Raw genomic sequence first — 24837 nt, 5'->3', positions numbered from 1 at the left:
GTTCTATGTGGGCATGTTTCTTCAAGTTGAATAACACAGCAGAGGGATGTGAAGGAGCTGCAAGAAGAATTTGCCAACACGTTTGTGTTGACGTGATTACTGTGGCACAAATCTTTTGGCTAGAGGTGGCTGAAACTGGACTGATACAGGGAAAGAGTATCTAGATATCCTGTATGGAGACCTCTTAGAGTGAGACAGCAGTGTCTGCACTGGTGACTTCTTTTTCCTATCAAGGAGACTTCATGCACCCACCTGAACTACCAAGTACACCCAGGAATTCCCCAGTGAAAAGATGTGTGTTGGAGCTGCAGTAAATCAGTAAATCTGGCTTTTGCCAACTGGTTTCTTGGGTATCTTTGCACTGTATTAAGGACTGTGGTCAGTGAGTAATTTTCTGGAGTGCCAGCGTTTCTTCCACCAAGAGTGGGCTACGTCTCAAGATGTTTTTTCTGCTGCTAAAATGGATGATTTTTTTGTGTGTGGAGGCTGTTAAAAAAGGAAGACTGAAAATTGTCTCCATGTCTGCGGAGAAAGCAGTTAGAAGAGAAACTCATGATGGCGATGTGGAAGGACTTCAAAAGATAGACACGGAATTCGGGTGCTTATTAATAAAAGATTAAACATTATTATTATTTTAAAAAATAATAAAAGGAATGCTTTGCATCATTATACGTTCAAAGTAAGTACAAAAATCAGTTCATACATAATGTTGCACTTTAACCAAAGTATGGATTCCACGGTTCACTGTGTCTGTGGGAGGAAACAGGTCTTTATATAAATAAGTTATGCACTCGATCTTAGTTCCACTTGGAAAAACGCAGCAAAGGTTTTTCCCCATGAGTTGAATGCTCGTTGCTTATCCTGCTGCTCCTCCTGGTGAGGCTTTTTGCCTGCTGTGTCACTGCGTGTTTCTGCTCCCGTCACTGTCCTGGTGCTCCCCTCCTGGAGAAGCTGTTTTGCTGGCCTCGTTGTCCGTGTTGTTGTTGAGGATGTCGTCGCAGTCCATCTGTGCCATCAGGTTGAAGCGCTCGGCCACGCAGTGGGCGGTGAGGCGAGCCTCGGGGTCGTGGTCCCAGCACTCCGTGATGGTGTCGCACAGAAAACGCATTCCCTGCAGTCAGAAGAGCTGAAATTAAGATCTGAAAGTGGGAGGAACAGGGCTAGAAGCTGACCTAATGCAATCACAGTCATTTAGCATCTGTCGGCTACCTGCAGAAACATGGGGGGGTGTGCCAAACGTAAGCACGGGAGGAAACAGCCCTGGTAAGTTGTGCAAGTGCCAGTGCTTGCACCATTGCCAGTGCTGCTTGTGTGAGAGCAGCAGCCTCTGCTCACCTGGCGTCTGGTCCCAGGCATTTTTCACGCTCCCTGGAAATCCTGCCTGGAAGTTGTGTTTTTTTGACTGTGGGACTTAAACAGGGGCCAGAAGGAAATCCATCTCCTGTCTCAAGCCTTACCTGTTCAGATCAAAATCAAAGGGAGAGTAGAGGTGCAGATGGTGACCTGCAGGCTGACAGCTGAGCCTCGGTCTCTGGGTTTCAAGCCTATGCCCTGGCTGTTAAACTGGGATGGAGGAGAGAGGAGAGGGAGGCCTCAAAGGCAACTTTGGAATTAAACTTCTTATTATCTGACCACTTCTTTTAGCAGCTTCCTGAAAGGGTGTACCATGCCAAATATTCACAGTAGTGTGCAGCTGAACTTTTCTCACCACAAAATAGTATCTTGGTTTAGGTGGGATTGGGTAATTATCAGTGTGCTCCAGAGCACATTCGGTTCCTCTCAGCTGCAGTGGTTACATCTCCCAGTAAGATATTTTTAATCAATTTGTGTAGTGCTCTGAAAAGAGTTTCATTGTTTTGGGCTTAGAAACAACATGGCAGTGTTCAGCTGATATTTTTCCTCACTCTTAAGCTAGTAACAGCTAGCACCAGAAGCTATGTTGAACCCTCCATTGCCTATATAATTCCTATCATGTGCTATTGCTTTTTGCATCATTGTCAACCAAGGTTGCAATGCTATGGAAAAATCATTATTCTAAATAAAGCTTCTTGGTTTTCAGTGGGTTTTGTGTGTTTGTTAATTTGTCATTAAGAGAACCAAAAAGTCTCATATGGACCAACACAAGAGGAAAATGCAGCTCCTACAGAGATGTGTCATCTGTCTTTCTGCACCTTGCTCTGAATTTGCCACTCTCCACTGTCCACAATGGACACAGAGAGAGAGAGCACAGGATTGTGCAGTAAAACTGACAGATGGTGTGTTCCAGTACCTCTTACGTCACTCATTTATTAGCTTAGTTGAAGGGATTTGAGGATAATTGATTAACATGCAAAAATGAGCTAGCTTAGCCAAAGCTTTTAAAATAAGCCATTTTCCAAACAGAACATGGCACTGTCAGATGGTTTAGTCATTACGTTTTCTGTGCTTATTCTGCCCTGAAATCATGACATTTATTTGCAGTTCACCTTGTAAGTAGTGATGATGCTCTTTTTGACTGGTACAGCTGGAACATCTTGTTATGCTTACGAAGTGGACTTAGTGTGGGTTTTATATTTGCTATCTCAGATTTCCAAAGGATGCTGACTTTTTCAAGTGTATTTTTAGTGGCAATATTGACTTAAGCTCCCAATGCTCCTTTCTGTCCTGCACCAGCCCTGCTGTTGTGCCAGGACAACAGTCTGTTCAGCTGCTTCATGAACCAGATCTGGGAGTTTACCTGAACTTAATAACTAATAATTTCTCTGTGTGTGTGTGGAATGTGTTGAGGTGTGAAGCGAGGTAGAAGCATGGGCTGTGAAGGTGTTTGTAAGTTATCTGGGAAAGTTCGGGGATACATTTCTTTAACTGCCTTTATTGTGCGGTTCTATGATGGGACATTTAGTCCTTAGCCTATAACACTTGCAAACACCTGCCCTGGTGCTGCTGCCAGGCAGCACTCTGGGTGAGATAGCTCTGTTAAGGAAAATAATGCTGATGTTTGCTGAAAGTCTTAAACCGTGGCCAACAATGTGGGTCCTCGCTTGACTGAGAGCGAACCTGATGGATGAAATGTGGAAGAAGCACTTGAAGTTCTGCATCAAACTTATTTTTGTTGATGGAAACGTGGGTGGATACTTCCTGTTCAGGTAAGCATTTGTCACCCTGTCTTGGTATTGCCCGCTGCTTCCTCCTGCGGGAAGCCATCGACCCCCGGAGTGGCACAAAACGGTGGCCTTCTGCTGCTTCCCAGCAGATGGTGCTGCCCTATGCTTCATCCTGGGGAGACTGGTTGCAAAATGCCCAGAAGATCGTGTAATGCCAGGCTGGTAAGGAGTTACTAGCTCTGCTAAGATGAGTTGGAGGCAAGTTTTCAGGAGCACAATGTAGCTTCTCTGTTCCTCTTCCCCAGTGGACATCAGAGGGTGTAGTAAAAGTTACTGCCTTATAAGCCTTGCTCTGTTTACATGCTGGACCAGCCCAAATACAGCAACATTATTTCTCAGAGGTGATTGCCATCAGCCTCTTTTCAGCTCAAAAAAACTAGCACAGTTATGGTCAGGCTCTGTCAGAGTGTGATTTTTGACAGCTCAAGGCTCTGTGTATTTTTCCTGTGGTTTCAAAGTTTATCAGAGATCCTGGGAGGTGAATGTCTAATATGAATACTCCAAGGCTTCAAATGTGCAGCAGTGCAGATTGAAGTTCCTGTGTTCACCTTCAAGAAAAAAGGCTGAGTGAACTTCAGAAATGGACTCACTGATTGAATTTCACTGATGGTCCAGCAGAAAACACAGATTCATTTGATGCTGTTAGCAGTTTTGGTCACTTGGGTCAGTTGTGAGTCTGGACAAACATGGTTTTGAGAGGAGATGTTGTAGGGAACACACAGCCTCCTAAGATCATGAAGTGATGTTTTTCCTTTAGAAAAGCCTGGCTTTGTGTGCTGTCCAGGCAGAGCAGAAGCAGTAGCAGTGTTTTTGTGGGTGGATAGACAAAAGGACACAATGAAGGCTGCAAGGATGGGTGAGCCAGCAGGCTCAATGTTCAGCTTGTCTTGCAGATGAACTGAGTTGTTGGTCAGCAGATGGTGTTTCTACACAAGATGTGTAATTTGGGAAGCACAAAAGTCAGGCAAGATTTGAAAAATCACAGTCAGCATGAATGTTACCCCTTGTGTCCTCAATGTATGGAAGAAAGTGTTGGACCTGGGAGAGAGAGGACCCTGTCAGGGCCAGGAGGTAGCCGTGTTTTCTGGAGCTCACTGTTTTGGGTGCATTTGTGGGTGGTTTTAACAGAGCACCTCTCATCAGTGTCGAAGTGTTCATATTCTAGAGCACTTGGTTATGTTTTCTGTGTTGAAACTCTTTGCTTTCAGGCCTTCTGAGCTGAAGGACGGTGAAAGACTTCCCCTTTGCAAGACCTGAGCCTAGCAGGTTCTCTGCTTTCAGCTTCATGTGTATTTCCCAGTTGTTTCACTCAAAGGAGATGCTTCCTGGTTTGCTTTTTCCTTGTAGGAGTGGAAGTCTTATATGGCAAGTCATGACCTCTCATGCTAGAGGTAATTTTGAGCCTGAAACTTCCACAACCAGCAGGCAGATTGCCGGATGCACCTTCCTGCCCTTTTTCCATGCTATGAGGTGGCTGTGTGCAAGGGATTGCATGTTTTCTAAGCCATGGCTTTCTAGGGATGATGGCTAGGAGAGAAGTGGGGTGAACTCAAATGGTTTCCTGTTTCAGCAGAAGAGCCTAAAATGAAGTGCTCCATTTTCCTGCTAAGATAACTGAATGCCATCACTTAGGATCAGGAAGCATCATGAATACTGACTATTGATGAATAGATTTTGCTGTACCCCTGGCTGGTGGCTTTTATATGTCAGGGAAGTGGGGCTTGTGGGGCTCTTATGTGGGTTCAGCCAGCCAAAATGGAGCTAGAAGTAGGGCCCAGGAGTTCTGTCTACTTTTGCTTTGATTACAACTCTAACAATTTTTCAGGCTGGTTTAGTAAGGTGGGTTGCTGTTTTCTGAACCACCTACTTCCTGACTTACCTGATGCACCAGCCAGCTGCTCGGGATCTCAGGTCGCCCTCTGCCATGCAGCACAATATCCCTCATGGTGTCCACACAGGGCTGCTCCTGGACTTTTGACCCAAAAGGCAGCTCATAATTCTTTACCTCTGCAAGGAAGCAACAGCATCATTACAGGATGTTTTTAACACATTCAGTGAATAGTTTTGCTACAGTCCACCAGATGAGAATAAAATTGTCTTTATCAGCCTGCAAAAACAAATGGATCTGGAAGCAACTTAGAATTTGAACACAGAAATATAGTGCTGCGGTTTCACATGGAGGGTGCTTTCAGAGCTGGGACTGAGGAACCATCTGACCACCTTTCTGAACCCAAGAGATGCACTAAAAGGACATGATCTGTCTTTGGTTGATACATTTTCAACAGGTAAAATCTGTTGCACTGATGAAAGACGGGAGAAGTGACTGTGGTACCAGCAACCACATTCCTGCTGCAGGCATGGATGAGGAAATAGCCCTTATAGAAGAGCAACCTAGTATTGTGGGAGACCTAGGAGACACTCCCTGTTGCAGAGGTGAGAGGCATACTGGTTTCTGCCAGCTCCTGCCTGGATGTGAATGCAGGTGAAATACAAATGGTGAGGGATGTCCTGGGATGCTGGCTTGGGAACAACGGATGGATGGGACATCTGTGCCAGGTAAGGGTCTCTCACTACGAAGTGTGGGACATGCAAAGCAGTTGGGGAAGCTTTCTTGCCAAGGGCTGAAGCTTTTTGCATCCCTGTGGGCTTGTATTGCAAGTAGGTGAGATAGGGAGGAAACTGGAGAGAGCTAAAAGGAGAGTGGAGCAGGCAAGAAGGGCAGGCAGGGGCCAACAGTAGGGCAGTTAATTAAATGTTTTGCTACACACTATTTCAAATGCCAGGATGTGGCTCTGGGAAGTGAGGGGGGATGTGGCTCTGTCAGGGGCTGGAGTTTGCGAGTCCCCATTGCAACATAAATGCTGGTGTTGCCTGACAAAAAAAAGTGCTTGTGGCTAGGGATGGGGAGGTAGCTTTGGCTCTTCCTGCTTGGTTTGCTTTGCATCGCCTACACTGACTCAGATGTGACTTGGCAGCTGGCTGGCTTTGAGTGGGGGCTGGACCACATGACCCCCTGGGGGTCCTGTCCTGCTCTTTGGCCACTGAGCCAGCCCCCTTGAGTCACCACTCATAGGGCAGGCAGTCACAGGGGAGGGTCAGCTCTTTGCAGCCCTGCAGAGACTTGAACCACTTCAAATCAGGTTCCATGCCACCTCCAGAGACATGAGGTGAGCCATGTCCTATACAGAGAGGAAGAGAGTAAAAAGGCACGTAGCAACCCCCGTGTGACACTCCTACCTCCTACCACTTCACATCTGGAAGCCATTTCCCACAAAACAAGGGCCATGGAGTAGACGTCCATCTGCTTGAAAGATTCCAGGTCTTCCAGGTTCACTCTAGACTCAAGGACCTCTGGGGCCATGTACCTGGCAGTGCCCACCTGCCCAAAAAGAGGAGAGGCATTAGCATTTCTAGCTGAGGACTTTGATGGCAGGGCAGCTAGAGATAGTTTGCAGAGGGCTGTCCAGAGAGGGCTGTCAGGTTGTACTTGCCTGCCCGCTGTTGGCAAAGTCGTCCACGGTCAGGGCAGGGTCAAGGCGTATGGCGATGCCGAAGTCGCAGAGCACGCACTCTTGCTCGCTCTTCACCAGGACGTTGGTGCTCTTGATGTCTCGGTGGGCAATGGGGATCTTCGGCCTGCCGCAGGTGGTGTAGTCACTGTGGAGGTGGGCCACACCACTCACCAGCGAGCCTGCCATCTTCTGCAGCTCCATCCAGCTCAGGACGTGGCGGGAGAGGTAGTCCTTGAGATTGCCTCGGCTGTGGTAGGCGGTGATGAGCCAGTACTCCCGACGGGGCCCTGAGCCCCGGTCCTCTGCAGTGAGGAACCGCAGGACGCTGTCATGCTTGAGGCTGGCATCTGTGAAGATCTGGCTCTCGTTCTTCCAGGAGGAGTACTCCTCGCAGGGGAAGATCTTAACGGCCACCGTCTCATACTGCCCCGAGCGGCTATGGCTCAGCTTGGCCCTCCACACCTCCGCGAACTGCCCTTTGCCCACCATCTCGTCCAGCTCGATGGGGAGCAGCTCAGCAGTGCGGCTGCCGGTGCAGGTGGGGCTGGCGCTGATCGAGCTCTCATCCATCAGCACTGACATCTTCTCCTCCCGCTCAGCAGAGCGCCCGGCCTCTGACAGCGCCGGGGGCTGTCCCGGTTTCCCACCCCACGCCTTGGCTCTCTTGCGCCGCTTCTGCGTGCGGCAGAGGTAAAAGATCACCGTGATCATCACCGCCACCAGCAGCGGGGGCAGCAGGCTGATGGCGGCCACCGGGATCACTTCTTTGCTCTGCAGCATGGAGTAGCCTGCAGGGAGGAAAGCAAAGGCCACGGGTCTACAACAGCTCCTTTTCAACAGGTGGGGAGGAAGAGGAAAATCTGCGGAGCCGCTAATGAGGCACAGCCCTTTGCAGGGCCGCCGTGTGCGCTGCGCTCAAGCCCATCCCAGTAAAGAGCGCAGATGCAGGCAGTTGTTAAGAGGGTTTCTGCTTGTAAGTTTAGCTTCGTTTATCAGTAAGGGATGGGGAGGCTGGCTGGCATTGCTTGGGCTGGGCCTTGTGGCACCTGAGACCCTGCTGCTGCCACCAAATAAGCTTGTCTGCTCTCCAGCGCAGGGCGAGAGGAGCCAGGGTGGGATGAGCAGCGATAAAGCTGAGGCAAGGCTCACAAGGAGCAAATATGAGGAGGGTTTGGGCTAGAGCTTTGCTGGATCCCTGTGGTGCACCAAGAGCCAGGACGGATGCTGGTGAGGTGGGCAGCACACAGCACCACCAGCCTAGGGGAGTGCTGGAATGCTTTGCACGATAATTAGTGTAAAGGAGAGCATTGTTCTAGCCATGTCTGACAGTGTTGGCATCTCCTTACTCAACACCTTATAACACCAACCCCTATCAACCAACAAGGCACGGCTACTTTTATTTCTTTTAAAACCCTGTCAGCCTTCTTGGGGGAGGAGGTGGGGGGTGGAGAGATGCACCCAAAAAGCCCTAACTCTCACACAACATATAATTGTCTTATCCTTTGATGTTCACAATTCCTGGAATAAACATGCTGACTTCAGTAGAGATATTCAAGTAAAATCTTACTCAGAGGTTTTCTTGCCAAGTATAATAACCCAAGGGAAGAGGGATAAGAATCATTCCATAAGCAAAACTCTGGCTGCTTGACCTCAGTGTGTGCAGATCATAATTCAGGCTCTGGAAAAACAGAGTGTTTGGCTATTTTCCTTGGCAAATTTCAAAAAAATGTGCTGCAGCTAATTTCTGTGAGGCTGTGAAAGCGTTTCTAAAATAGGCATCAGGTTCAAACCACAAGATCAACCTAAACCGATATAAATCAATAACTAGCTCTGGAATATGTTTGTTTTGGAAAGTGTTAGGCCTGGATATCACCTACTGCTTTAATGGATTTACCCGATGCTTCAGATCCCATCTCTGAAACCCTAAAGAAAGAAGAGATATTTGTAAGGGAGTTGCATGCATGAGTCCTGGAAAGGGGAAGTTAACACAACTTCAGCAAATTCCTTCATGAGAATGCCCCTTCTGATGCAAGCCCTTTGATATGCAGGAGTTCCAGCATGCTTAGACCCCTTCTGTGGAGAGCAAACGTAGATGTTCCAGCGATAACTGTGGGATAACTGTGTGTCTGCAACCTCACGCCTCGTCAAGCATCTTTGTGTGAGGCTTTCCATCGCTGCTTGAGAGAAGGTGGACCTCCAGGGCCAGGCTCACCTTTTTGTTCAGCAGGGGTAGAGAGGACTCTGCAAGCTCAACCCTACCCAGTATCTTCCCAAGGCATCTCTACTAGTCTCCTACTCGCATGGCTTTAGGAAGCAATGTTTGTTAGGGTGGTGTCTGAGCTCTGGGATCCCCTATAGCCCTGGTGCTAGGCTAGTGTCAGACCCAATAGCCCAGACCTGAAAGCAGGGCTTCAGAAATCATAGAATTGTTAGGGTTGGAAGGGAGCTCAAGGATCATCTAGTTCCAACTTCCCTGCCGTAGGCAGGGACACCTCACACTAGATCAGGTTGCTCAGAGCCACATCCAGCCTGGCCTTAAAAACCTTCAGGGATGGGGCTTCTACCACCTCCCTGGGCAACCTGTTCCTGTGTCTCACCACCCTCAGGGTGAAGAATTTCTTCCTAACATGCAATCTGAATCTACCCATTTCTATTTTTGTTCCATTCCTCCTAGTCCTGTCACTACCTGACACCCTAAAAAGTCCCTCACCAGCTTTCTTGTAGGCCCCCTTCAGATACTGGAAGGCCACAATAAGGTCTCCTCTGAACCTTCTCTTATCCAGACTGAATAGACCCAACTCTCTCAGTCTGTCTTCATAGGAGAGGTGCTTCAGCCCTCTGATCATCCTTGTGGAAATTGGAAAAAAACGACCAAAACCCAACCCAAAACCCAAACCTGCCCACTTCAGCCACCAGAGAAGTTCTGGTCTGTATTAGACATTTCTCTGCTCCTCAGTTGTCTATACCATTGAAGATGACCATAAGTTAATATTTAAAACGCAAATGATCCCTTCAAGCAGAAGAAAAGGATGTAAACAATGGCTTCTCTGAGTCTGGGGCTTGCCAAGCTGGCTCCACAAACCAAATCAAGAGGAGATAACTATTTAACGCCACCACTGCTTTCACTCTGAGTTTCAGCACGTTACATACCGGCTGGCAGGAGGAGGGTGTTGCTGGAAGCCTTTGGTGAGGGTGGCATTTCCAATGAGGCAGTTGTCATTCTTGTGTGAAATTACATATCCCAGAATCAGCTTTGGGATTTGAGTATCTCTCCCTAGAAGTGTGTGTACCTGTTATGTTTGGCTTGGGAAGCAGCAAAGAGCTGCCAAATTTAGCATGGTGTGCCTTCGTTGAAAGTGGCCTGTTTGTTCTGAGATTTGCATTTTATGTGGATTTTTTTCTTTTCTCCTTATGTTGCAGCAGAAACTCTACCGCTGACTTGCAGGTTGTGCTTAGGCTGATTTTCAGCATCTCCTTGCTCTGTAATTATGGAAAGTTGGAGGGGTTTCACTTTGCTTTTGTTACAGATAAGATTCCTGATTGCTACTTGGATAAACCTGGTCCATTTGGAGTTAGGGAGGTTTGGACAAAGCCCCAAAAAATTGGGATCTAGCTGGAAACGTTTCCAAAGTATATGACCTTCCCAAGGCACAGAAACTAGCTGGTTCTTAATTTTCCCTCCTGTGGATTTACAGCTCCTGTTGGATCTCCAGCCATCGACAGAAGCACCTACAGGCATGCCGAGCCATGCTCACATATTATGTGCAACAATGGAGCAGCTCTGGCCATCCCTGCTCAAGAGAAATGCTGCTGGAGAAATCCCTGGGAGAGCAGCCAGGAAGGGAGTGCCATGTTCCAAGCCCCATACTGCAGCACCACCACCTTTTGGGTTGCAGCAGTGGTGGATGCCAGCAGATCCTGTGAGTGTGCCGAGGCAGGATTTGCTCCAGCATGATTTATTTAAAGCTTTCAGAGCATTGACTCATGCTAGGTGACATCAGCTTTTGGGTTCCCTAATCGATTTGCCCTGTGCTGAAGGGTGCAACATACTGAGAGATATGGTGGATTTTCCATCACCTGATGTTTCCAGACCAAGGCTGGAGGCATTGCTGGGAGGGATGGTTTAGCAACAGACAAAATACTGGGCTCAGGAATGGAGTACAAATTTTACCTAGCTTTTATATAGGGAGGTCAAAGAAGCTGAAAGAGATCCTTCTGGCATTGCATCTCCCACCCCAAAGCTGGAGACATTGCTGGGAGGGATGGTTTAGCAGCAGACAAAGTATTGGGCTCAGGAATGGGGCACAAATTTTACTTAGCTTTTCTATGGGGAGGTCAAAGAAGCTGAAAGAGCTCCTTCTGGCATTGCATCTCCTGCTCTATCGGAAATAGAAGTTATCTGTCATTAGCATTGGGCGCTCTCCCCCCACAAACACCATGTACCAAAGCACTGACCGTTGGTGTGGTTTTCAAAGATCAGTTTGTCGTTGCACTCCTGCTCGTCCACGCAGCCGCAGACGTAGATGATGGCGTCCTCGCTGGGCTGGTGGCTCATGATGCAGCGCGAGGTGTTGTAGTTGGGGACCATGAGGTTTTCGATGGGGCGATGAGGGTTGTGGCAGAGGGTGCTGATCCTGATGCTTTCGTTGTCCTGCCTCCTGAGCATGCCAAATGAGTGGACAAAGCGTTAGCCTAGCAGCTCGGCCTTTGCGCTACCCGCATGCCTTCTTAAACCTGGTTTTAAGATCATTCGTTTTAAGCCCTGGAGGGAGTGACTTGATTGCAGTAGAATTCTGATACTTTGGGAGGACTTTGTTAAAGCCCTTTGTGTCACCCAAATGGTGAAGAGAGAAACGTTTAGCACGTGCCAATAGCAGGATGTGAGCCAGACTCCGATTCTTTCCTGTAGATCATCCACCAGTTCATAAAATCTCACCTTTCATCAGGTAGTGCCAACCCTGGGGCTGAGTGCCCTGCATGGGTTTGGGAACAAAATTCCTCTCTTACTAACTCCAGCTGCCTCATCCTTGGAAGTCTTCAAGACCACATTATATGGAGCTTTGTGCAACCTGATCTAATGAAAGGTCATCCTGCCCATGGCAGAGGGCTTGTAACTAGAAGCTGTTTAAGGTCCCTTCCAACCCAAACCATCCTATGATATGATTCTGTGCTCAGCAGCCAGGTTAGTTCCTTCTCCCATCTCACATTTTTTGCTCAGCAGCACCTAGATTGGGCTCCTGTTAAGGCATGGGAAAGTGTCACAGGTAGAGCAAAAGGATGGGTTTGGCTCTGGTTGCCATCTGGCCCTTCAATCACAGGGTGCTTGTTTTGCTGGGAAAACTCTGCTCTGCGAAGGGATTTGAGCAGCATTGGCTCAACATGAAGGGGCTTGGCTAGAGGGTCCAGCACAATCATATTTTGGTGCATGTGAGCTCCCTTCTTTTGGTGCATGGTGGAGTTGTTCATCTCTACTCACTGGGTGAGGGAAAGGTTTCAGAAGGAAATTGTGTGTGTTCTTAAAAAATGAGGTGCACAGGTGGATTCAGGAATGGCCAAGAATGAACTGGGTTATGTCCCTTTGTGGGGCAGATGATGACAGATGAAGGAAGCTGGAGCTTGGGATGGGATTAGGAGGCAGCTGTTGGTGTTGCAATGAAGCCTCTTGTCTTCAGCGAGCTGCAGCAGAGCTAATGGTAGCTGCTGGCATAGCACATGAGACATGCCAGGCAGCTCCTGCCTTGCCAGTACCCCTGGGGAAATGCAACTCAGGTTGTGGCCCTTCTACAGAGATGATCAATGCCTGCCTTGTAGAGCCAGTGGCTAATTAAGAACTGCGAGCAAAGCATCAGCATTCGGCCCTTGTTTCTGGAGCCTTCTCTAGAGGAAGTAAGATAAGCTGGCACTGATTGCGTTTGAGAGCAGCCCTGGGGTAAGGAAGAGTGACGGGGAATGACCAGCCCCACACAGGCTATGGGTGGTTGGTGAGCATTGCAATTGTTCCTGGGGATGTTCAAAAGAAATTACAGCCACTAATTACTTTTCCAGGGACAGCCTTTGCTTCCTGACCTATTGGAGAGAAAATGGGAAGGTGAAGGTATGGAGAGGTTTCATGATTCCTTTGAGGTCAGCTGGGAGGTCACACATAAAAGTGAGGGGAACAAAGCAAATTTTAGTCCTCTCCCTGGTAAAATCCCCTGGTTTAAGTCTTCTCTGTGTTTTCTTGGAGCTGCCAGGTAACTTGTCAGAGGAGCTTCCAGCAGAAGAGCCCTAGCAGGGTACGATCCCTCGGCTCTGTGGGCTGCCCAGGCTGGATGGGCTGGAGGATGTGAGTATGTTTCTCATGGGTGTGAGGCTAAAGCTAAAGCTGCTGCTGTGACTGTGATACCCACACAGGACAAGTGAGGAATGGGCAGTGAGGCTGGCTTGGAGATAGCCCTGCCCGCAGAGATCTTAGGATGCATCTTAAGATGGTGTGGGAGATGCTGGCAGGAGGCTAGTTATTTGTGACCCTAAAGCTCTCTCAGTCCCATCCACTACACAGTGAAAGGTGCAGCCCCGTCCTGTGCCATGGGATTGCATTCCTAGTGCAGAGATTTATGCTGCAGGGGTCTTGCTTTTTCCTGTACATGCAGGCTGGCAATGGGAAAACCCAGTGAGATGCTAGATTGCCTACCCAGAACGTAAGGTGCCTTCTCCATGTGTGTGTAGGGGAATTTGGGGTAGGGGGTGGATTTTGTTTGGGTTTCTTTTTGGGGTTGTTTTTTCTTTTAAGTCTATAATGCAACAATTACATTGAGGGAAACTCCCACTGCAAGGGGGGCGTACAGCATTCACGCTAATTAGCAGGTTGAGATAAAGCCTAGCGATAAGTGCTTGGCTGCTGTTCACTTTGGCAGCCAAATTAAAAGGGAAAGAGGAGGAAAATCACTCTGGGCAGAACCAAAATGGATGTGTTTTTAGTTTTGCTCATGGGGACCAAAAAGCTGGAGGAGGCACTCTTCCGGGCTGAATGATGCGGCATATGCTTGGCCTGAAATGCAAGATGGTGTTTCCCTTACAGTCATCTCCCACAGAGGCAGAAATGGTTTTTCCCAGGGGATGGGAAGAACTTGGGTTAGACCCCACTTTGCTAGCAGCTCAGATGTCCATGCACTGATTGGGGACAGACCTTGGCTGCACCCCTGCTTGTGAACTGGTGTTTCACCAGCCTGATGCAGGAGGGATGTTAAGGTTTTGGGGGGGGGATCAGGGCTGCTGGTTTTGCCCTTGGATTTAGCATCTAAAGCTAAATTCAGAGGTTTATGGGAGTTGAGAGGTCCCACAGCAAACCTGCCACGTTTTATATTGGGCACTTCAATGCTTAATTTATTGAGACACTAAACTGGTACTAATTACAGGGCAGACTAAATTTTTTTTTTCTTTTTTACTGCAGGTTATAGTTTTTATTATAGTCAGAGGGAGTCAGAGGGAGAGGAAGGGAAAGTCCTGAATTATTCTCATGGGCAATTACTCAAGTGCAGAGGTGCCTAGACGTTCATCAGCCGCTGCTGCACAAACCCCTTTTTTCTCCATGTCCTCCCTTGAGAAGGGAACTGCTGCTTACCATATGGCCACACAGATCTCGTAGGGGTCCTCGCAGTAGGAGTTGAGGTTGCAGTTGCTGTAGCACACCTTCTCCTCGCAGGCTGGCGGTGTGGAGTCGCACCACTTGCACAGGTTGGTCTTTAGGTTGCGGCGTGCGCCGGCACTGCAGGCTGCAGGGGCAGAGAAGTGGTGGAGGGTGAGTGCGGCCGTGCTTGCCCAGGGTGGGGAAAAATAACCATTTTCAGTGATTTCAACAGCTGGTGGAGAAGGAACCTGAAGCGACCCCGTTTCTTCTGTGCATTTTTTTTACAGCTTTCATTTCACTGCTGAGTCAAATGTGCTTTAGATTGTGCCAAAACCTGGAGGAGATGGAGGGATGCTGGTGGTGCAGAGGCAGGTCCCACCAGACAAGAAGCTGGTAAGAGCAGCCTTCTCCCTCTGTTTCCTGTACTGTTTAACATCACAGGGAAGTTTATTTCTTCCTCTACAATCTAAGCTCAAATTTGCATCACCCCTCATACAGAGTGTCTGAAAAAGGACATCTCAGGGTCTCTACATGCCTGAGGACTTTGGTTTTCCCCTTCTTGTGTGCAGAGAGGTGCTGGGGAGGGGGGCACAAGCAGGCTGGGCCAGCCTCCCCCTCTCCTTCTGCCTCCCCATCCACCCTCTGCCCATTCACTGAGCCCGAGTCAGGAAATGTGTTTGCCACCCACTCCCTGGGCATCTGTGGTTTTGGCAATAAACGATGTACTGAGACTTCCTGAGCTCTGGGGCAACAGGGGCTGCTTCCTCCAGGGCTCCACTGCCCGCTCTGCCCAGTATGAGATGTTCTCCTGCCCTTCAAGCACTGGGTATGGCTGCAGCAGCAGGAATATCCACTGCCTGTGTGGAGCTGCTCTGTGTGTATCTCACAGGCACAAAATTATCTCTATTTTTATACAAAGGCTGAATGAACTATGCTCAGTTAAGGGATAAATCCCAGCTAAAATTAAACTTCCTGTTTCAAGGCTGCTAAATATCTTTAAAAAAAAAAACACACAAAAAAGGAAAAGTTTTGGGCCATCCATGCTTCCCCAAGCTACCCAGCAGAGCTGGGTGCTCGGGGTCCCTATGAGGAGGGAAGTGGTGCCTCACTATGCTGCAACAACCATCACAGGGATTTGTCATCACCAGCCATTAGTTCCAACAAGAAACAAATTGCAAAATCCCCAGCTGTGACTTGTGAAGCCTCAGCCCCTGCAAGCAAAGCCCTGCTGGTACAGGAGCACACCCACATCCACCCCTTGGTCTGTGGGTAACCTGCAGGACCTCCTGCATTCTTGCTGTTCACATCTGCAGTCTGCCCAGGGCCAATGGCTGATCCTACAGTTCCTTTCCTTTTTAACATATATATTGTCCCAACAGTAAAAAGATATATTTCATTTCTCTGTTTCCCCAGTCCAGGGTGTACAGCCTCCTCTGACAGCATCCTGCTTTCCTGGCTGGCTGAGACCCCCCTCCACGCAACAGCCATGAAAGCTGCTGGAAGGCTCCCACACAGAAAGGAACTGTTTACAAGCTCCTGTGACCTTGTACTTAGGGCCAAGGTTAACAGTGGAGGGAAACCTGGCTGCAGAAGAAATATTCGTTGCATCTGAAAGCTGGAAGGAGGAGATTTTGGTGCAAACAAGACATGTAAGGCTTAAAAAGCAGCTCAGCAGGGATCATGCCAAGCAAGGCAGCGAGGAAGCTGGGAGCAGAGTGGGTGAGGATCGCATCCCATCCTGTCCATGGGGACGCTCTGGCCTTGCTGAAGCACCCAGGGATTTTGTGGGTGACCTCAGCAGACCCAACCCCAAATCCATCCAAGGGTTAGCTACCAAAATCGTGACTTCAGCTGGGATTTGAAGCACCTGAAGAAAGTGTGAGCCACCCTTGCCTTCCTGCCTCACTCTGCTCAGGTAAAACTTCTCCCTACGATGAGATTTTTTGGCAGAAATTCAGCCCAGTGTTTGCGTGGGGCTCTCAATCTACAGCCACAGCCCTTGTGCTCTATAAACTCCACTGGTGTTATTAAGTGGGAATGGAAAAGTGAAGGTAAATTAATTTCTGCCCATAAACCCCACCCCTTTAGAGCTGTGCTCTGGTGGTGTCATTGCCATATTTCTCCTTTCATCCTTTCAGCTCAACCCCCTTGTGCCCTGGCTCGTGCTGTGCTCACATCACATTCATGCAGTACCACTGGCTCAGCACCATCATCCCAGGGATGTTTGGGGCCCCTGTGGAGGAGAAGCAAATGGACAACTCCAGGCTGTAGATGCTGCTGATGCAGAAAAGCAATGAAGTTTGCTGTTCCTGTCTTTATAGCCACCAGGTATATTGTTTGCTTATTTATATCAAGGGTTTGCTTGAGGTCTCAGAGCAAAACGTCAGCCCTGGCAGTTTCATAGTGGTGCGTGTGGTGGGGATCTCGACTTGGCAGCTGTTTGCACTGCAGAGCAGAGAAGCCAGCCCAGATGAAAGAGTTAAATATGGAAACAGGATCCAGAAATATAGTGGTAACTGGACAGAATTCTTTGGAGACAAATTGTTCTAAACTAGCTCAGACTGCGAGTCTGTTATCTGCTCTACAAGAAAGGTCAGAGCAGGAATCTCTCTTTTCTTTTCTCCTCTCCTTCTCCCAGGAAGCTATAAAGAAGAGCAGAAAGCCCACTGTGAGTTTTTCAGGACTTGGTGTCCTTGAACCATTAGCTCCTAGGTACAATGTAACTGCCACATCACTCATCTTGGCCTTGATTAGACCCAGATGAACACTTTCAATATTAATACTCAGATGATTTAATAAAGCTGCACGAGCAGTAAAAGTAACAATACACTTCCATAAAGAGGTTCCAGATGTTGCCAAGGCAAATGCTAAACATCAAAATACAAACTTCAAAAAAACAGGAAAAAAAAAAAAGCTGGATAAGCAAAACTTGGAACAAACTATAAACTAATTAAATGTGGGCTGAGTTTTCCAAAAATAAATTGAAGCCATAAGGATGTGATGTGAGCCAATAAATAGTGCAGTTAGTCAAAGTTATTGTGGAACAACAGTTGGAAAGATGGTTTGAAGTCACCAATAGGTGGGCTTACAGTGAGCTTGGCTTCCTATCAATAGGGAGGCTTGTTCTCTTCTGCATGAGAGTGGGATCAAGTCTTCTGGTATCTATAACTGAAAACCTCAGAGAGGTTACTGAGAGAATATGAGATGATTTTCAAATAGAGGAATAAAGGGAAAAACTATGCCAAAATTTCCAGAGTCCCTCCTGCAAGAGCAGCAGGAGTGATACCACCACTCAAGGACACTGGGATATTTTTTCATGTGTGTTGAGGCAGCCCTCCAGCCTCTCACTGCCTGCCCACAGGGCATCCATACTCTCTGCTTGGCCACCTGTGAGGCCCAATGAAGCACCACTGCCATAGTCAATAACTTGTTCTCTTCCTCCATAGAAAAGTTAACCAAAAGAGCCTTCCAAGAGCATTTCATACCCCTTCACTGCAGCCACAGAAGCAGTCAGCTCCCAAGAGATGAGCTTTTTTGCTCATTTGCCAGATGATCAGCTGCCAATGGTGACCACAGCTGTAAGAACCCAGCAGGATAAAAATGGCTCTCATTAGCTCATCTCTACCAATGCTGCTGCAGGAGAGCAGGTGGGGGTCAGGCACCACCTAACTTTGGCTACAGCTTTCTGCTTGCTACAGTCCCCAAGGAGGGTTGCCCAGTAAGGAGCAAGCCTGGAGGGTGTGGAGCTGGAGGCATGGTGCATTCATCACAGGGAAGGAGAAAACACTTTGCAGCTGAAGAGATGACCTGTGCAGGCAATGCTTTTTAATTTTTTTTTCTTTTTTCTCCTGTGGGGCAGAATGAGCAGTTTCAGTCTTTGAATACTCTCTCTGACATGCTGTTTTGTGACAATTAAATACCAGATGGACTTAAGGAGAGGTTCTTGGTGTAAGATGCTACGGCACTTGCACCTCCCCAGCTTTCTCCATCCTGGTGGATGGTGGAAGGAGGACCAAGGTCACATAGGACCTCCATTATAGGACCTTCAGATTATGTTCCATCTTTTAATAGCAAATTGCCCTTAAATGGCTTTGATATTTCAAGGATAGAGAAAAATGAATAATTTTTAGATCATAAATTCTCTACAGTGGGGTCTGTGTCCTCTTTTCTATGTATCTCTAAGCACCCTGGGATGGGGCTGATGTTAACTCAGCAATTGCAGAGAGCTTCCCAGCTTGCCATTAGAGCAGTGGCTCTGGGAGCTCACTGCATCATCTTTCCTTGCAGGTCAGTCAGCCTGTAATCCCCAGGCTTTGCACTTGGAGAGACTAAGGCCTGAGAGATTAGCTGCCATGCTCTTCAGCTTTCTTTGTTCAGCAGCACACTTAAATGCAGGATTGAGGAGCATCTGTATCTCAACCCTCCAGCCACATTGCTCCTGGAAACCCCCAGAAAGGTGTCCTAATGGAAACCTGACCTGTACTGAGACCTGCTTTCCCACCTGGGTGAGCCTGGGCTCAGCAGTGAGTCCTTTGTCTACCGCCAAGTTCAGGATTAGGCTTTGCCTTGGGGGTTCATCCGTGGCTAACGACGTACACAATAACAGAGCCTCTCAAAATTATGATGAAAACAAACAAATTCCTTCCCTGTTCTATACAGTACTTGGCTTTAAGATTAAAACAACAGCACAGCTGATGGGCTCTCCTCCCTTGCTGACCCATGTGAAAACACCAAGACTTTGATGATCACAGAATCATAGAATCAACAAGGTTGGAAAAGACTTCAGAGATCATCAAGTCCAACCTATCACCCAGCACCTCATGACTAACTAAACCATGGCTTCAAGTGCCATGTCGAATCCTTTTTTGAACACCTCCAGGGATGGTGACTCTACCACCTCCTTGGGCAGCACATTCCAGTGGCAGATCACTCTTTCTGTGAAGAACTTTCTCCTCACCTTGAGCCTAAACTTCCCCTGGCACAGCTTGAGACTGTGTCCTCTTGGTCTGGAGCTGGTTGCCTGGGAGAAGAGACCAACCCCCACCTGTCTACAACCTCCTTTCAGGTAGTTGTAGAGAGCAATAAGGTCACCCCTGAGCCTCCTCCAGGCTGAACAACCCCTCCATTACTTCTGATCTGCCTCCTCCATGAAGCAACTCCAGTGCCGCAGATGGGCTGTCAGGATAATCCCTATGTCCCTGATTTCCAGGAGATCCTATGCAGAGTCAGAAGTCCCCACTGCCACTGTCCAGCATGGCCCATGCAATAGAATTCCCTCAGTTAGCTCCAGCTTGAGTTAGATCCCATCTGTTGGAACATGCCTGGTCCTGCTGTGGCATTCTGCAGTGCTGCAGGATCCCCCCAGAATTAGACCTCAAGTTGATGTGCTTTTATTTTGGATGCAGTTCAGCTTCCTCCAGCACAGTTCTGTTTTCTAATGGTGGGATCTCATGCTACTTTCAGCTGTTGAACCAAATGTGGTTTTAGTATCAAGCTGCTCTTCTCCATCCATGTATTTTACAAACACCATGTCTTTATCTTAGTAAGAGAGCTAGAGCAGACCAAATGGAACCAAAAAAATCTTATTATTCCATTTTTTGCCCCTGCAAGGCACAAGCCCCCAACTCCCCCAGGAAACCCAGCAGTACTTTGCCTGCATTCAGTTCACTGCCCTCAGGTATGTGGTCCCACGTCACCCTGCATAATAAATACTGTACTTGGCAGAGTCCAGTATGGAGCAAGCAATGAGCCAATAATGTTTCCTGGTGAATAGAAAAAGACTGATTTTGATTGTGTTAGACATCGGTGCTTCCCAGTGCCAGAAAGACATGCAGTATGTATTTCTGGTTTGCTTGGACCTTCTTCAAACAGGCTGGTAACTGACTTATTCCACCACTTATTTTTCCTTTGTGAAAATATCCCTTTAAATTAAGTGTTTAGCAAATACTGCTTAGTCCTATTACAAAGTAAATTGGGTAAGGATCGTACCAACAGACTTCTCCAATCTCTTTCAGATGCTTAAATTACATCATGGTCTAACTTCACCCCGGGGAGACACGAGCTCTGCAGAATATTGTCCGTCCTCCTGCTTTGGTAATCTCCATCATTTCCCAGGTACCTTTTGCAAGTTGTCTGTTCCTCAGAGTAATGACTCTGCTTTTGGGGCATTGGGACATTTTGCACAAAGGTACCCCACGGTCATACAAAGCCAACACTGTCTGGCTGAGCTGGAGTGCCTGGAACCGGCTAGGCGATGCCTGACACTTGGTGGGGAGGATTTGACTGGAGCAGTTTGCCTTTGATTTCAGTCAGTCGATGTCCATGCCTGTCAGTAAGGACAGGGGAAGCATGACCAACCCCGTGCTCTTCTGTCTGCCCTTGTAGCCGTTTGTCTCCTCCATTCACTGCAACAGCCCATCTTGCTTATGCCCAAAGCACTTGAAATCAGGGAATGCCCACAGACCCTTCTCCTCCACCTGGAGCAGGATGCTTCTCCTCCAGGTTTCCTGGAGCCCATGCTCCATCCCTCTGAATCCTGGTTTGAGTCCTGGAGGTCTAGGTGCCGGGGCAGGCTCTGGCCAGCGCCCAGGGCCGGGGTGGGCTGGCAGGGAGCCGGCGTGCTGCCGCAGGACGGGCGGTTGGGCTGGTGGGGACGCCTGCAACGGGAGGGCTGCACGGGCAATTATCTGCCATATTGTGCTCTCGCTTGTGTTTAAAAACAACAACAGCTCAACTGACTCATAGATCCTACGGCCTCTGAGTCATTTTTTATTTCTGGATTTCACTGCTCTGCCCTTTGCAATGAAAGGAGTTTCACAGGGGCGCGCACTCACACACACACACATCAAGTTCACGTTTGTTTTTCCCCTATAAAAACAAAACGATTTCCATACCATTAATGAAACAGAAATGGTTGACTACACGTACCGTGGCTTTTATTTTCCATTGTATAAACTCTGCAGATGAAATGATGGTTGTAAAGTAAACCTCTCTCTCTCTCTCTTTTTTTTTCCCTTTCCTTTCCCTTTCCAGGCAGCCTCTTTTCGAAATAGCAATAGGGAGTCACTTACAGACTTGGCTTGTGCTGAGCCTGTAGTAATTAACCCCTTCATCCCTCGTTTTCCTCTGTTGGTATTCAACTACAGTGTGGGTGAAGGCGGCAGCAGGTCTCCCGTGGGACTAGAAGCAAAGCACGGGAGCAGAGTAGGCAGAGAAACGTGAGAAAGGAGGAGGAGAGCTGATCATGCACAGCAGCAGACTGTGCTTGGGACGATGCACCCCTGGGTTGGAAAGCTTTCCTAGGAGAGCTAGCACTGGCATTGCAGAGCCAGAAGTACCTGCCGGCTTCCTGCACACCCCATCTTTTGGGGTGCAAGTCAGCACCACTGTTTTGTGTTTAGCCTGGCAGCCCCATCCTGGGTCATCTGCCTTCCTTCTCACTCCCCAGCGACCACCAGTGCTGACAGCGAAATGTCCCCTCTTCTCCACACTGCCACTGCAGAAATAGCCTGCAGTAAACAATGTAATCAGCAAATCTTGCTCTTTCAATTTACAGGGTTATTATGATTTTATTAAGCACTTGGAGGAAAATTAATAGGGTGAATTAATACCTTACATGAGCAGCAGCTACAGCTGGAGCTGGGCACATGGGCATGGGCATGGGCATGCCTTGCCCTGCAGGACAGGGTGAACTTCCCTCTCCACAGGAGCAGGGGTTCTGCTTTGCAATATCCCCTTCCCATCACACACCATCTGCCCAGGCAGTTGGGCTGTCTTCAAGGCTTCAAAGTATGCCATAAGCATTTTTTCCTGCCACAAGCATTTTTTCCTAATCGCATCTATCATGCAGCAGCACAACCCTGCATCCACCCCCCCAGCATCAGCTCAGATGTTTGGCCCTGGTGGGGTAGTGACATTGGCTGAGATCCTGTTACTCTTCCCAGACTGGGTGATGTGTTTTACATTATTTCTCTTGGATTTATTAAGCATTATGTAACTGGCTAACCAATCCCGCACGCAACACAATTGCGGCTGATTTCATGTCAGTGGAAAGTAAACAAACAAACAAAAAATGTTCTGAAGTGGCTGAACTGAAATTCGTTTCCACATGCAAAGCAATTTCTGGAGGATCTTCCCCACACAGCTTCTTTGCATCCAAGCTCTCATGAAACCCATTAGAAAAGAGTTATCAAAAAATTGCCTGTTGTACCAGACAAGCAAGTCTTCTCTGTTTTATTCCCTGCATGAAATTACTTAAGATACATTTTATTTAATTCTTTTTAACCACGGATTTTATGGATCTCTCTTGCTCCTTGAAGCATGTTATGGTTGCAGTTGTGAGTTTGCCCAGTAATAATGAGGCTGGTGAGAGGTCTGGAGCACAAGCCCTACGAGGAGAGGCTGAGGGAGCTGGGATTGTTTAACCTGGAGAAGAGGAGGCTCAGGGGTGACCTCATTGCTGTCTACAATTACCTGAAAGGAGGTTGTAGACAGGTGGGGGTCGGTCTCTTCTCCCAGGCAACCAGTGGTAGAACAAGAGGACACAGTCTCAAGCTGTGCCAGGGGATGTTTAGGCTTGAGATGAGGAGAAAGTTCTTCACAGAAAGAGTAATTGGCCATTGGAATGGGCTGCCCAAGGAGGTGGTGGAGTCACCATCCCTGGAGGTGTTCAAAAAAGATTGGACATGGCACTTGGAGCCATGGTTTAGTAGTCAAGAGGTGTTAGGTATTAGGTAATAGGTTGGACTTAATGATCTCTGAGGTCTTTTCCAACCTGGTTGATCCTGTGATTCATATTGTTTGTCTTTTAGCTGGAGAACTCCTTCAAAGTTTAACATGAAAAACACAGCAAGAGCCAGTCCAGCACTCCTGTTTCTGGTGCTATGGACAGCATCCTTCTGATTAATACCAGTTTGCACTGAGATGTTGAGCTGAGGAGCATGGAACAGATAGAACACAGACTTCGCAGTCCTGTACCATTTTGTTTGCTTCTCTCAGTGTCTGGCAATATTCTATTTCTGAATCCATTTCAGCAATGCACTTAACCTTCACCAAAACATCAGTAAAGTTAGTGGCAGAGAAACACCTGTTTACATGTGATTTGCATTATTTTTCAGTGAGCCCCTAAGGCACCCAAGCACCTGCTTTGCCTGGCCCCATAGTTAAGTCGAGGTTAAGCTGAGCTGCTGAATTAGGCCTGGCTGGGCTAATCAATCAGGTAAGAGCTTTTGCCACTCGCTGTGCTGCAATTTGAATATAAAGATGGCATCTAAGCCATCGTCCCAGGGGCAGATGTGTTGCAAAGAGGCAAGTTCCCAGCCCTGAAGGCAATGCTGGTGGACAAATTTACAGTTTCACATGGGTGCCACCACTGCACCTAACTTTGTGGCAACTCACTAGATGAGCAAAGTTGTCCTAAAACCAGGAGGGAGCCCACAAGTGAGATTTGCCTGCCATTCTGGAGGCATGCATATTCCCTTTGGAGATGAGCAGGGATACTCTGCATCTTTCATGGAAAAAGTGGCTGAAGGGAGGCTTGAAGGTTAATGCAGGAGTCCCTCAAGTCAGCAACTTAACACAGGGGTTTTTAATTCTCTGAGTACCAAGTATGCACTGGCTGTGGTGGGTTGCTGTGTAATTATGGCTGGTATTTCAGAGCTGTTACCATGCCAGGCAAAAACTGCCCTGCCAGACAAAAGCATTTGTGAGTTTGCCCAGTAATAACTGTATTTATCCCATTAGGTATTCAGCAGCTGCTGGTTAAGTACTGGGTTATGAAAGTCAAGCAGGTGCAGTTGTGACAAGCCACAGATTGCAGCCATCCTGTGTCTGAAGGTACAGTAATTCCCTTTCCTTGCACCTATTGCCCCTATTCCTCTGTCTTTTCTTTTGCTGTTCTTGTCATGCATGCATGACACTGGAGAGAGCAAGCCAAGACAACAGCACAGCCTGGACACCAAGTTTGGAGTCTGGGAGGGAAAAGACCCCCACAGCCAGGGGTCAGTCCAAGTCGAAACCATACATACACCCAGCCCTATCTGCTTATCTCCACCAGCATCACACCATAGCCCCACCACCACGGCAACTCCCACCAGCCCAGATGATGTGTGAGGGGAACGTGGTATTTCTTTTTGTTGGGTGGAAAGCAGAGCAATTTATTCAAGGTATAAGGAGACAGAAAACGGCTGAATACAATGTTCATAGGCAATTTTAGCAGCTCTGCCAGCACCTCTGCTTATCTGGGGCTTTGCAGAGTAAAGTACTGCGTTCACATATGCCATGGCGTGGTGTGCATGGGCTGTGGTAGAGTTTGCTAGCGTGTCCTCCATGGAAAGTGCCTTCTGATGATTAAACATTCACTTGCCATGTTTTCAGAGGGGCTTCGACAGTTCATCCCTTCTAACAGCATTTTGCAGTAACAGGGTTCTGACTAAATCCTGGTCTTACAAATGAGCCCCTTCTTCCCACCTCCCATGCTGCTTGGGAGGAATGGTGATAGCCTGGCCACCCACCTTGTCTCAGATTGCTGCAGAAATTGCTAAGGATTTAGCAGCACTTGCAGGTTTGGGAGCTG

At 48.0% G+C, this 24837-nt stretch overlaps 1 protein-coding gene across 1 annotated transcript; it reads right to left on the bottom strand.

Moving 5' to 3' along the window:
• Positions 1-898: 898 nt before the first annotated feature.
• Positions 899-24592, bottom strand: LOC128967208 (TGF-beta receptor type-2-like). Its single transcript, XM_054381253.1, has 8 exons — positions 24527-24592; positions 20728-20920; positions 14259-14409; positions 11111-11313; positions 6635-7443; positions 6381-6522; positions 5023-5150; positions 899-1111 (listed from the first exon to the last, which is right to left on the bottom strand). The coding sequence occupies exons 1-8, from the start codon at positions 24590-24592 to the stop codon at positions 899-901; spliced, it is 1905 nt and encodes a 634-aa protein (XP_054237228.1).
• Between the last annotated feature and the right edge of the window lie 245 nt (positions 24593-24837).

This window comes from Indicator indicator, chromosome 5 (assembly GCF_027791375.1).
Source record: "Indicator indicator isolate 239-I01 chromosome 5, UM_Iind_1.1, whole genome shotgun sequence".
Taxonomy (NCBI): Eukaryota; Metazoa; Chordata; class Aves; order Piciformes; family Indicatoridae; genus Indicator; species Indicator indicator.
The sequence above is the reverse complement of the archived record's forward strand: the minus strand, read 5'-3'. Positions and strand labels throughout refer to the sequence as shown.

Bases quoted from the DNA above. Each gene is read 5' to 3' on its own strand.
- LOC128967208 (XM_054381253.1), bottom strand. From the start codon at position 24,592: ATGGAGGACACGCTAGCAAACTCTACCACAGCCCATGCACACCACGCC. The intron at 7,444-11,110 runs GTCAGTGCTTTG...TCCTCCCTGCAG, and splicing joins CTTTGAAAACCACACCAACG to GCTACTCCATGCTGCAGAGC. The intron at 5,151-6,380 runs GTAGGAGTGTCA...GCTTCCTTGCAG, and splicing joins CAGATGTGAAGTGGTAGGAG to AGGTAAAGAATTATGAGCTG.